Source organism: Euleptes europaea, chromosome 17, assembly GCF_029931775.1.
Source record: "Euleptes europaea isolate rEulEur1 chromosome 17, rEulEur1.hap1, whole genome shotgun sequence".
NCBI lineage: Eukaryota > Metazoa > Chordata > Lepidosauria > Squamata > Sphaerodactylidae > Euleptes > Euleptes europaea.
The window spans coordinates 21,105,375-21,117,391 of NC_079328.1; the positions used below are offsets into that span (position 1 = coordinate 21,105,375).

At 46.1% G+C, this 12,017-nt stretch overlaps 1 protein-coding gene and 1 non-coding gene across 2 annotated transcripts in view; both read right to left on the reverse strand.

Annotated features, from left to right (window-relative positions):
- The window catches only part of GALNT8 (polypeptide N-acetylgalactosaminyltransferase 8), a 39,646-nt gene extending 38,043 nt beyond the window's left edge, over window positions 1-1,603 (reverse strand). Inside the window, exon 1 of the mRNA XM_056862315.1 lies at window positions 1,390-1,603. Coding sequence (XP_056718293.1) covers window positions 1,390-1,603 — 214 coding nt within the window. The remainder of the gene's footprint in view (window positions 1-1,389) is intronic.
- A 10,126-nt stretch (window positions 1,604-11,729) lies between these two features.
- TRNAA-AGC (transfer RNA alanine (anticodon AGC)) lies at window positions 11,730-11,804 on the reverse strand. Its single transcript has one exon. It is a non-coding gene; the product is annotated as a tRNA-Ala (tRNA).
- Window positions 11,805-12,017: the final 213 nt, after the last annotated feature.

A 12,017-nucleotide genomic window follows, 5' to 3' on the forward strand; every position in this document is an offset into this window, starting at 1 on the left:
TTCAGAGCTCCGGAAGAAAATGGATGCTTTGGAGGGTGGACTCTATGGCATTGTACCCCACTGAGGTCCCTGTTCTCCATAGGCTCCACACCTAAATCTCCTAGAGTTTCCCAACCTGGATCTGGCAAGCCTACCCATCCCCCACCAATCGTATCTGACAACCCTACCTCTGTCATGTCTCTCCTTACTCACTTTTTTTCTAAGCTAAACAGCCCTAAGCGTTTTAACCAATCCTTATACAACAGTTACTCTAGCCCCCTGGTCATTTTGGCTGCTCTTTTCTGCACCTTTTCAAGCAGACAGGCAAACACTCACATAGAATCATAGAGTTGGAGGGGACCACCAGGGTCATCAAGTCCAACCCCCTGCACAATGCAGGAAATTCACAACTACCTCCCCCCCACACCTAGTGCCCAGAAGATGGCCAAGATGCCCTCCCTCTCATCATCTGCCTAAGGTCACAGAATCAGCATTGCTGACAGATGGCCATCTAACCTCTTTTTAAAAACCTCCAGGGAAGGAGCGCTTACCACCTCCCGAGGAAGCCTATTCCACTGAGGAACCGCTCTAACTGTTAGAAAATTCTTCCTAATGTCTAGACAGAAACTCTTTTGATTTAATGTCAACCTGTTGGTTCTGGTCCGACCTTCTTGGGCAACAGAAAACAACTCGGCACCATACTCAATATGACAGCCCCTCAAGTACTTGAACATGGTTATCATATCCCCTCTCAGTCTTCTCCTCTTCAGGCTAAACATACCCAGCTCCTTCAACCTTTCCTCATAGGACTTGGTCTCCAGACCCCTCACCATCTTTGTTGCCCTCCTCTGGACACGTTCCAGCTTGTCTACATCTTTCTTAAATTGTGGTGCCCAAAACTGAGCACAGTACTCTAGTTGAGGTCTAATCAGAGCGGAGTAAAGCAATACCATCACTTCGCGTGATCTGGACACTATACTTCTGTTGATGCAGCCCAAGATCGCATTTGCCTTTTTAGCTACAGCATCACACTGCTGAGTCATGTTCAGTGTTTGGTCTACTAAGACCCCCAGATCCTTTTCACACCCACTACTGCTCAGACATGTGTGTGTGTGTAAAGTACCGTCAAGTCGCAGCCGACTTATGGCGACCCCTTTTGGGGTTTTCATGGCAAGAGACTAACAGGGGTGGTTTGCCAATGCCTTCCTCTGCACAGCAACTCTGGTATTCCTTGGTGGTCTCCCATCCAAATACTAACCAGGGCTGACCCTGCTTAGCTTCTGAGATCTGATGAGATCAGGCTAGAGTGGGCCATCCAGGTCCGGGCAAACACCCACATACTGGTATAATATTAAAATACCCCTCATTACCAAAAAAAACAACCCTGGCTGTCAGTTCTCCTGTACTTACATAAATTTTTTACCATCATCTCTATGTGTCCTAAACGTTCCACAAGGACATTTTCTTTTCCAGAGTTCGGGGCATGAAGTTCTAAGTGTCCCAAGTCCTTTTTCCTTAGGTCTTTGATTGTATTCTTCACATACACCATAAACAAAATGTTCACGGCCAAAAGCACAGTCAGCAAGATGGAAAAGAGACCCGGGAGTTTCCTGCGAGACATCATTCACCTCTTAATCTCTCTTTTGCTGTCTTTGGAAGGTGACAGGTCTCCCTTGAGTTCCACAGCTGCAGGTGTCGTCTCTTTCTACAATAACAGCAGACAGACTGTGAGGTTGCTCACACGGGCTGGGGGGGGGGAGTTTCTGAGCTTGAAAACAGGCAGGTGGAAGCAGGTTACCGAACTTTCGAGGGATGGGCCGTCATCCTCTCACTTTATAAGTTAGAAGCAGAACTGATGCGGTAAAAACAAAAGAACCTCGGGTTACTCTTACGTGGCGCAGGCTGCTGGAGGAATGCTGATACGAAGAGCCGCTTCACACCTGACATTTCCAAAGCTTCCTCCTGAGGTTTTTGAAGGGTAACTCTCAAAATGTAAAGGACCGACACGACAAAGGCTGCACCTCCAAAATTTCCCAACCCTGTACAGGAACCCAACACCACCTTTAATCGAAATGAAGTTAGGATGTGTCTGAACCTGCCATGTCCTCAAGCTTGCATTTGCCTCCCTTCATTGCTGCACAGAGAATCCCAGCTCGAAACAAATCCCAGTGATCCGTAACCTACAAATGTAAGCTTGCCGGTTAACCAGAGTTGGTTTCCCCCAAACAAACTAGAGCTTAACCTAAGCTCAGAATCCTGGCTCGGGGGGAAGAAGCTAACTCCAGTTCACATGCACACTTCCATCCATACATAAAGCATTACTGAGTTAATTTTTAACCAGGATTCTCTGCACGAGATGGTAAGGAGGTGGATGCGTGTGCATGTAAGCCAGGCTTGTGCACATCGTGGCTTGCTCGGCTAAAAGTAACATCTGAACGCAAACACAGTAGCACAGTCTGCTTTGCTGCACATAATGTGTGAATTGTTTCTGAAGAGAAGCCTGATGGGAAAGTTCTCGTTAATCCAGTGGTTCCCAACCTTTTTTTGGCCAGGCCCCACCTAAGCATCTCTAAAATCCTGATGCCCCCACCCCCCCGTGACATATAATTCTTTTTTTAAAAAAATATTTTATTAAGATTATATATATAAACAAACATATAACCACACGTACATTCACACAGTTTATACTCCTTCGGGGAGTCTGTTTCCTCTTACATCTCAAAAGTCTTTTACATTATCTTTGTGACTTATATAATAAATTCCTTCTATTTTTATTATTAGGTTTTATATACTCTACATTTTGCTTCTAACGATTTATCCCTTTTGTTGTACATAATCTAAATAGCCTTCCCATTTTCGTTGAAATTCATCAGTTGTCTTCTCTTTTATCAAACTTGTCAATCTGGCCATCACCACCAGTTCATCCATTTTCTGTTGCCACCTTTCCACATCTGGAATATCTTCCTGTTTCCACAGTGTTGCCGGTACCAATCTAGCCGCCGTTGTCATACAACTAAATAGTTCTCCCGCATTTCTGTCCAAGTTATTAGGTTCAATTCCTAATAACATAATCTCTGGATTTAGCGGGAATCTAATTTTTAAAACTTTCTGCATTTCTTGATGAATTTGTATCCAAAATTTCTTAACTTTCTTGCATGTCCACCACATATGAAAATATGTTCCATCTATATCTTTGCATTTCCAACATCGGCCATCGTATGACTCATCCATTTTTTTAATATCCATCGGTGTGATATACCATTGGAAAAATTGTTTATACCAGTTTTCACGTAGATTATTACTGACCGTAAATATAATAGATTTAGTCCAAAGTCTTACCCATTGTTGAAAGTTATCTTTAAAAAAAAATTTCCATCCATTTTACCATGCAGTGACATATAATTCTTAGCGGGCTTTCCCCCTCTCCATCGTCACCAGCTGACCGCCGTGTACATTCTGATTTTAATTTTTAAAATGTGTATGTCACAATATATATTTATATACTGTATATGAGGCCCCATGAACCATAAGAAATGCAAAAAAAATCATTGTTAATAACTCATTCTCGAATTGCCCCCCTTAAAAATCAAATTGCCCCCCTGTGGGGCGTGTGCCTCACGTTGGGAACCACTGCGTTGATCTAAACATATCCAGGGTACAAGCATGTTACTAGGGGCTGATCCACGTGATGAAGTCCACACAGTGAACTAGGGGCTGTCATAAGGATATCAGGTCAGATGTACATCGGGGGAACTCACCTTAAACAGGTTTGGTTTTTTTATATATATGCCAACTTTCTCTACCACTTAAGGAAGAATCAAACCAGCTTACCATCTCCTTCCCTTCTCCTCCCCACAGCAGCCACCTTGTGAGGTAGGTAGGGCCGAGAGAGCTCACTCCTACACATGAAGCCTGCTGGGTGGGCTAGTCACAGCTCTCCTAGAACTCTCTCAGACCCACTTACCTCACAAGGTGTCTGCTGTGGGGAGGGGAAGGGAAGGAGATTGTAAGCCAGTTTGATTCTCCCTTAAGTGGCAGCAAAAATCGGCATATAAAAACAAACTCTTCTTCTTAAAATGCCTTATTGCCGATGGTAGCATAATTTTATTGGAACTGCTTGCTAAAGGGTTTGGAAGTGTGCAGCCTTTTCTGCCTTATCGGAATTTACAAGTCACAGAATTTTGATCAAAGAGGTGTTAAAAAGCATTATAACTGGCATTGGTTAATTGAAAGAGAGTGCATTTTAGCTGTTAAAAGATTTTCTATCTCAGCCTTATGAAGAACTACTAAATTCACTTGGAGAATACTGTCTGGTCTCAGCAATGGTCAGGTTCCAGGACTGGCAGGCTGAGAGGAAAGTTAACTTTTGGTACAGTTGGACCAGAGGTGGGTAGAGTAAAAAATAGGTGGGGTTCAAGTTCAGAAACAGCAGTCAGGAAAAGGGTGCAGCCAGTGCGGTCAGGGTGTGCCCTCACCTGTAAGACACCCAATGCTATTTTCAGATGAATCATGGACTGGACTGGATGATGGTCAATAAAAAGACACTGAAAGGTATGTTTAGCCTGAAGAGGCGAAGACTGAGGGGGGGATATGATAACCATCTTCAAGTACTTGAAGGGCCGTCATATAGAGGATGGTGCTGAGTTGTTTTCTGTTGCCCCAGAAGGTCGGACCAGAACCAACGGGTTGAAATTAAATCAAGAGAGTTTCCATCTAGACATTAGGAAGAATTTTCTAACAGTTAGAGCGGTTCCTCAGTGGAACAGGCTTCCTCGGGAGGTGGTCAGTGCTCCTTCCCTGGAGGTTTTTAAGCAGAGGCTAGATGGCCATCTGTCAACAATGCTGATTCAATGACCTTAGGGAGGGCATCTTGGCCACCTTCTGGGCATGGAGTAGGGGTCATTGGTGGGGGGGTAGTTGTGAATTTCCTGCATTATGCAGGGGGTTGGACTAGATGACCCTGGTGGTCCCTTCCAACTCTATGATTCTATGAATCCAGACCAGCCTGGGGTGCTCTCAGATGACAGCAAGGGCAGTTGAGATTTGCAGGCTTAGTTTGTTCGGGGTAGGGTTACAGTCCCCTTTAAGGAGAAAACTGGCAGCTTTAGGCATGGCTTTAGATTAGTAGGGTTGCCAGCTCCAGGTTGGGAAATACCTGGAGATTTTGTGGGTGGAGCCTGAGGGCGGGGTTTAGAGAGTGGTGGGACTTCAATGCCATAGAGTCCAATGGCCAAAGCGGCCATTTTCTCCAGGGGAACTGATCTCTATCGCCTGGTGATCAGTTGTATTGGCGGGAGGTCTCCAGCCACCACCTGGAGGTTGGCAACCCTATAGATTAGGGATGCTGAGAACCTTGACCCAAACACAATTGTCAGGTGAATTTACTTTGCTTGGACTCCCTGAACGACACATAAAGCAATCTTGTGGTTGGATTAGCTCGATGTCCCCTGTTCATATTGACATAGCACAGTGTAAAGCCACGTGTGCCTGCAGAGAAGCGGCTTGTGCTATAAAGCCAGGCTGTGCCTTAGCAATACGTGACTTAATCTTAATTGCTGAAGAAAGAGGCACATCCGCCTGGGCGGCCCATGCTCTGATTACATCGTCCAGGGTGGACTACTGCAGTGCTCTCTCCGTGGGGCTGCCTCTGCAAACAGTCAGGCATAACTAGCGTAAAATATGACAGCAAGGCTTCTTGCCAGCAGAAACCTGAGAGGACTGCACTGGCTTCCAAGCCAAATCCAAAGGACCTATAAAGCCCTACACGGGCCTTTTATGCATGGCTGTTTCCCTCCCGGAGACCCCTCTGATGACTTCAAGTCTTTGTTTGGACTAGCATGCCGTTTCCTACAGTCAGAGGTCGCCTCGTTCTCCCCTTGCATTTCCCCGCATTTTGCCCGTGTTTTCAGAGACCTGTTTTATCTCAAATTTGAAAACGCAGGGGGGAAAGCGGATGCACAAACATCACAGGGAATCAGAAATGGAGAACGGAAGTGTGTTTGAGATTAAATTGAAAGTCATTTCCTTGTTGTACAGCTAGAAGAAGATAAGGGAGCTGGGAACCCTACTCAAAGAAAGCCTGCATGGACACTGTTGAATAGAAGGGACAGTAAAAAAGAGATGTTATAAGCACCATCAAATCTGCAGTTGTCAAAGGATATCGCAGATAAATGAGGAAAATATTAGACCAAGGATTTCATTCTGCCTTGTAGCCAAGATCGCCAATCTCCAGGTGGAGATCCCCTGCTATCCAGATGACCAAGATCAATTCCTCTGGAGAAAATGGCTGCTTTGGAGGGTGGACTGTATGGCACTGTACCATGGTGAGGTCCCTCCCCTCTACAAACCGCACCCTCGAGCCAAAAACTCATCACAGTTACAGGTAGCAACAACAGTTTATTAATAGCAGGTTATATAAGGATAACCAAAAGCGCCAACAACTATTTATGTTCTCTAAGAGGAACTGACTGTCTGTAGTAAAATATCCATTAAATAAGGTAGGATAAAGCCAGGTGCTGGGCTAGGGCAGGGGTGGGGAACGTCAGGCCCGGGGGCCGTTTAAGGCCCGTGAAGTCATTTGGTCTGGCCCTTCGTGGGTCCTGGCAGATCTCTAGCTCAGAAGGATGTAAGACTGGTGATCCCCCACTCCCCCCACCCACCGTGGACAGGAATAGCCTCTATTCAAGGCAGATGTGTGTTTGGCAGAGAAATGGAACCTTTTATCCCCCTTGCAGAAGAATCATTAGCTACGGAGCTGTTAGGACCATCCAAGAAACTGTGTTAACCTTTCTCCCATAGAGAAATGTATTCCCTCTGTACTACAAGAGGGCTGGGGGCGGAAGTGGTGACAATGGAGGGGTTAAAGGGGGCAGGGCCAGAATGCGTGGTGGTGGGGAGTTTTTAGCCAGTGTGTCCTCATTTCACCTCTGAAGGCGGAGGTAGCAGGAGCCGGCTGTAGAATCCGGCCCTGACCATGTGGACCAGGAGCAACTCCGGCATGTGGCTGGATGGCTACACCTAGGTGGTGCAACAGACCATCCTGTGCCACCAGGTGGGCGAGTGCACCACCAGTTGGATGCCTGCCTGCTTGCCCACGTGGGGGGGGGTCATCTGGGGCAGCTGCCTGCTTGGGGCTTGGCCAGCTAATTTTTAAATTGATAATTTTGTATGGCCCGCGAATGATGTTATAAATATCCAAATGGTCCTTGGCGGAAAAACGGTTCCCCACCCCTGGGCTAGGGCCTGGGAGAAGACCTGGGTTCAAATCCACATTCTATCATGGAACGCTGTGGGTGACCTTGGGTCAGCCACTCCCTCACAGCTTCACCTACCTCACATGGTTGTTATGAAGATAAAATAAAGGGAGAACCATGAATCATACTCTGAAAGGCAAGAGAGAGAACAGTCTAAGGAGACTGACGAATGGGCTTCTTGGGTATTGGAATTAGTCATGCGGTAAACTTGACTGGGGTGGGGAGACTAAAGAAAGAGTGTGGTGCAGTGGTTAGAGAAGTAGAGTGGGATCTGGGAGACCCAGGTCCAAATCCCTGCTCTGCCATAGAGGTTTCTGGATTGACCTGCACCAGTCACACTCTTTCAGCCTAACTTACCACACAGACTTGTGAGGATAAAATAGAGGAGACTGCTTTGTTACCCCACTGGGAAGGGGGGGAAAGGTAAAGGTCTCCTGTGCAAGCACCGGTCATTCCTGACTCATGGGGTGACGTCACATCCCGACGTTTCCTAGGCAGGCTTTGTTTATGGGGTGGTTTGCCATTGCCTCCCCCAGTCGTCTTCCCTTCACCCCCAGCAAGCTGGGTACTCATTTGACCGACCTCGGAAGGATGGAAGGCTGAGTCAACCTTGAGCCAGCTACCTGAAACCAACTTCCGTTGGCATCGAACTCAGGTCGTAAGCAGAGCTTGGACTGCAGCACTGCAGCTTACCACTCTGCGCCACGGGGCTCTTACTGGGAAGAAAGCTGGGGTATAAATGAAGCAAAATAAATAAATGTGGATATCAGTTGTCATAACTGTGGAAAAGGTCATCGTCTTGTTCAAATTCACCTGGGCCACCCGAGGTAGACTTGTAAACTTGACCTATGCGTGTGTACCAGACAGTCACTTGAGGTACAGACAATGGCATCTACCATATTCATCTTAACGATGTAAAAAGTTTCACCTTCTGGTTTCCGCAAATCAAACTGCTGTTAAAAGCTGAAAAGAGTAGGGCAGGGTGGGATTGCCTGTATGCATGTGTGGGCAGGGGGGGTGCCTTACCTCATTTTTCCTCTGGCAAAACTGTTAGCCCCCCCACACAGATACATTTAAACAGGGAGTTCAAATTCATCCTAAAGAAAGCACCAAGAGGCTAAAAATAACATCCAGCTATTTTCCCAAGGAACTCTGAAGGTCAAAATCTTCCACGCGGACATTGACAGAATGTGGCTTTCATCAACAGTATCACCTTTCTCTTCTTGGTTCACTTAGGGCAACAGAAGCAAGAATAAAATATGTGCGCCTTGAATTGTCTTTACCTCGCTGGGATTTTTGTCCCATGTCTTCCCTGGGGTGATTCAGTGTCTACAAAAAATAGTCATTCAAACCTTTATCTTGTTCACAGAGCCCATTCGTTGATGAGGTGAGCCCCTCATACGAACACAAGGGTATGCTCGCAATTCAAAATGAGCAGCATTTCGAGTGGTTGTGTGTGCTCAATGGTGGCACTCAGCGTGGTTGGGTGGCCACTGCTGATGCACATTAACTGGCTTGGTTTATGTATTCTTTAAACCCAGGCCGTCCATATTGGAATTGTTTTGCTTTAACGCCTAAGCCAATGGGGGGGGGGGCATCATATTGACAGATGCTCAGAACAGGAGCAAACTACAGTTACCATGTGGCAGTGAGAAAACACATAAATAACTTACAATCTTACAAGCAGGGCTGGAATATTAGACAAGCCATACCATTGCCCCCTTATGTTACCCTCTCTCTTTCAATTGTCTCGTATTTATACCGAATGTGACATCCTTTCCTTAGTTTTAGTTATAATGAGTTCAGTCTTTCAATTTTCTTAAACTTCCTCTTGCCAAACAGTCTTTCTTTAAACAATCAACTACTTTGTGATGTGCAAACCAGTGTTCAAAGCCTGTTAATTTTCTTAAAACTTCCTCTTGCCAAACAGTCTTTCTTTAAACAATCAACTACTTTGTGATGTGTAAACCAGTGTTCAAAGCCTGTCAATTTTCTTAAAACGTCCTCTTGCCAAACAGTCTTTCTTTAAACAATCAACTACTTTGTGATGTGTAAACCAGTGTCCTTCCTTCCCATGTTCCTACCTTCTCCGGATGTTTTGGTGTACAGGGAGTGCAATGAATCAACCTTATTCCCCCAGTCCATAACTCCTGCTTTTAGATTTGTTGAGCAGACTGCAGCTCCCCTTTGAGTGCTAGTAGTTATGGTAGAATCCAGACAGGTGTTCATGCTGCATCTTTGTCCCAAGATTTATTTACTTCATTGGCCCCCCCGCCTTTTCCCCTAATGGGGACCCCAAAGCAGCTTACATCATTCCCCTCAGTTTTATCCTTATGGCAACTCTGTAAGATAGATTAGGTTGAGAGTGTGCAACCGGCGCAAGATCACCCAGCAAGCTTCCATGGCAGAGTGGAGATTGGATCCTGGGGTTTCCCAGATCCTAGTCCAAGACTGTCTTTGAGAGCCGGTGTGGTATAGTGGTTAAGAGCAGTGGTTTGGAGTGGTGGAATCTGATGTGGAGAACCGGGTTTGATTCCCCACTCCTCCGCATGAGCAGCGGAGGCTAATGTGGTGAACTGGATATGTTTCCCCACTCCTACACACAAAGCCAGCTGGGTGACCTTGGGCTAGTCTCAGCTCTCTTAGAGCTCTCTCAGCCTCACCTACCTCAGGGGAGTCTGTTGTGGGGAGGGGAAGGGAAGGTGATTGAAAGCCAGTTTGAGTCTCCCTTAAGTGGTAGAGAAAGTCAGCATATAAAAACCAACTCTTCTTTTATTCTTTGTACGTTGGCTTTTATTCTTTGTACATTTCCCATGTGACAGGAAGACACCTTACTCCACATGTACCCTGTCTAAAATTTACTGCTTTGGGGAAATGTTTTATTTGCATTCTGCTGATGCTCAGAGGTTAGCTTACAGTAACCACATAAGACAAAGCAGGGGAGTTCCCAGCCTTGCTGAGCCCATGGGCGCCTCAGAATTTTGAGGAAAGGTAACAGGTGCTGTAACAAAATAGCTGTCACAGAGTGGGTGCAATCTCATGAACAATGGAGGTTCCAGTTATTAGGGAGTTCCAAGCTAAATATCCTTATATGTTGGAGGCAGCTTTTTATAAATGGGTACTTGCTGCAGACACAAAGGTGACTCTTCCGGGGCTCTTCTGAACCACCTTCTGCTCCAGTGCGGTGGAACAAACCCAGGCCCAGCTCTTTGCTTTCGGGACGAAGGAAATGGGTGCCAGGAAAGCACACTGGTGGATACCTCAGCACCCATGAACAGCCTGTTCAGGATTATCCACATTAGATAAAGTTTTCCCAGTTCAAAGTCCCTGCTGCAAGTTCTTAGCTGAAAAAAATTCCAACTGATATGTAAACAGCTGACTGTGCTAAAAGGCAAAAAGCCCTTATTGTAGTATAGACTGGTATGTATTGAACATATGAACCCATGAAGATGCCTTATACTGAATCAGAGCCTTGGTCCATCAAAGCCAGTATTGTCTACACAGACCAGCAGCAGCTCTCCAGGGTCTCAGGCAGAGGTCTTTCACATCACCTACTTGCCTGGTCCCTTTAACTGGAGATGCTGGGGATTTAACCCGGGACCTTCTGCATGCCAAGCAGATGATCTACCACTGAGCCACAGCCCCTCACCCCACCTAAATTACACATATCCCTGGACCCAGGTCTGCTTCTATACCGCACACATCTGCTGGGGGCATGAAGGCTGCTGGATGAAATACCCCCACACACACACACACACTTACAAAATTCTTCCTGCACTTCATACCCAATTACGTTTATTTTCCTAGTTCTCAATTTTCCACCGTTGGGAGTAAGAGATTTTTTAGACCCAAGAAAATAGGAACACTCATGGTTAAGACATTTTCCTGATCCACCCTTCTGCCCCTTGCAGAACTGGTCTGAAAGCAACAGGGCATTGCTTACAGACCAGTTCTGCAAGGGGCAGAAGGGTGGATCAGGAAAATGTCTTAACCATGAGTGTTCTTCGCCCACCCCACAATGGACAAAATTTAACTTGCAAACTCCTTAGCGTTATATAAATAAAAACTTCCTCTCTAAGGCACCATTTACACACAGAGCGGAAAAACAAGTGCTTCCTCCTTAAACAGACTGTTGCTGAACATTTGCCCCCCAAAGGAGCCTCCTGGGGAATAGAGGATGAGGCCCGCCCAGGAATAGTATGAGGGGGGAGTTAGAGGCCAGCAGCAAGAGAAGGGATATCAATGAAAACTGCAACACCCAAACCTCACACCATCAGCAGAAACGTTTACCAGGTCCCAACTCACTGTTTACCTGGAATCTCTAAGATGAATGGTGGCAGTATCATGTGGCATACACATGAACACAAATGAAGCTGCCTTATACTGAATTAGACCCCTCGTCCATCAAAGTCAGTATTGTCTACTCAGACCGGCAGCAGCTCTCCAGGGTCTCCGGTAGAGGTCTTTCACATCACCTACCTGCCTAGTCCCTTTAACTGGAGAGGCCAGGGATCGAACCTGGGACCTTCTGCATGCTAAGCAGATACTCTGCCACTGAGCCAAGGCCCCTCCCCAACCAGCTGTTTGGCAACTGAAGGCTTGGTTTTGGAATGCTCAGCATTGCTGCAAGAGAGCTCTGAAGAAGAGGATGGTGAGAGGAGGCACTTACGTAGACACTATTTGTCACATGCGGCCCCTCTAATAATCTGAAGAAAAGTTTGCTTATTTAACAGATTGTATAACAGCTCGGTGCTTCATTTCGTTTACAAATAGTATTTTTTTAAA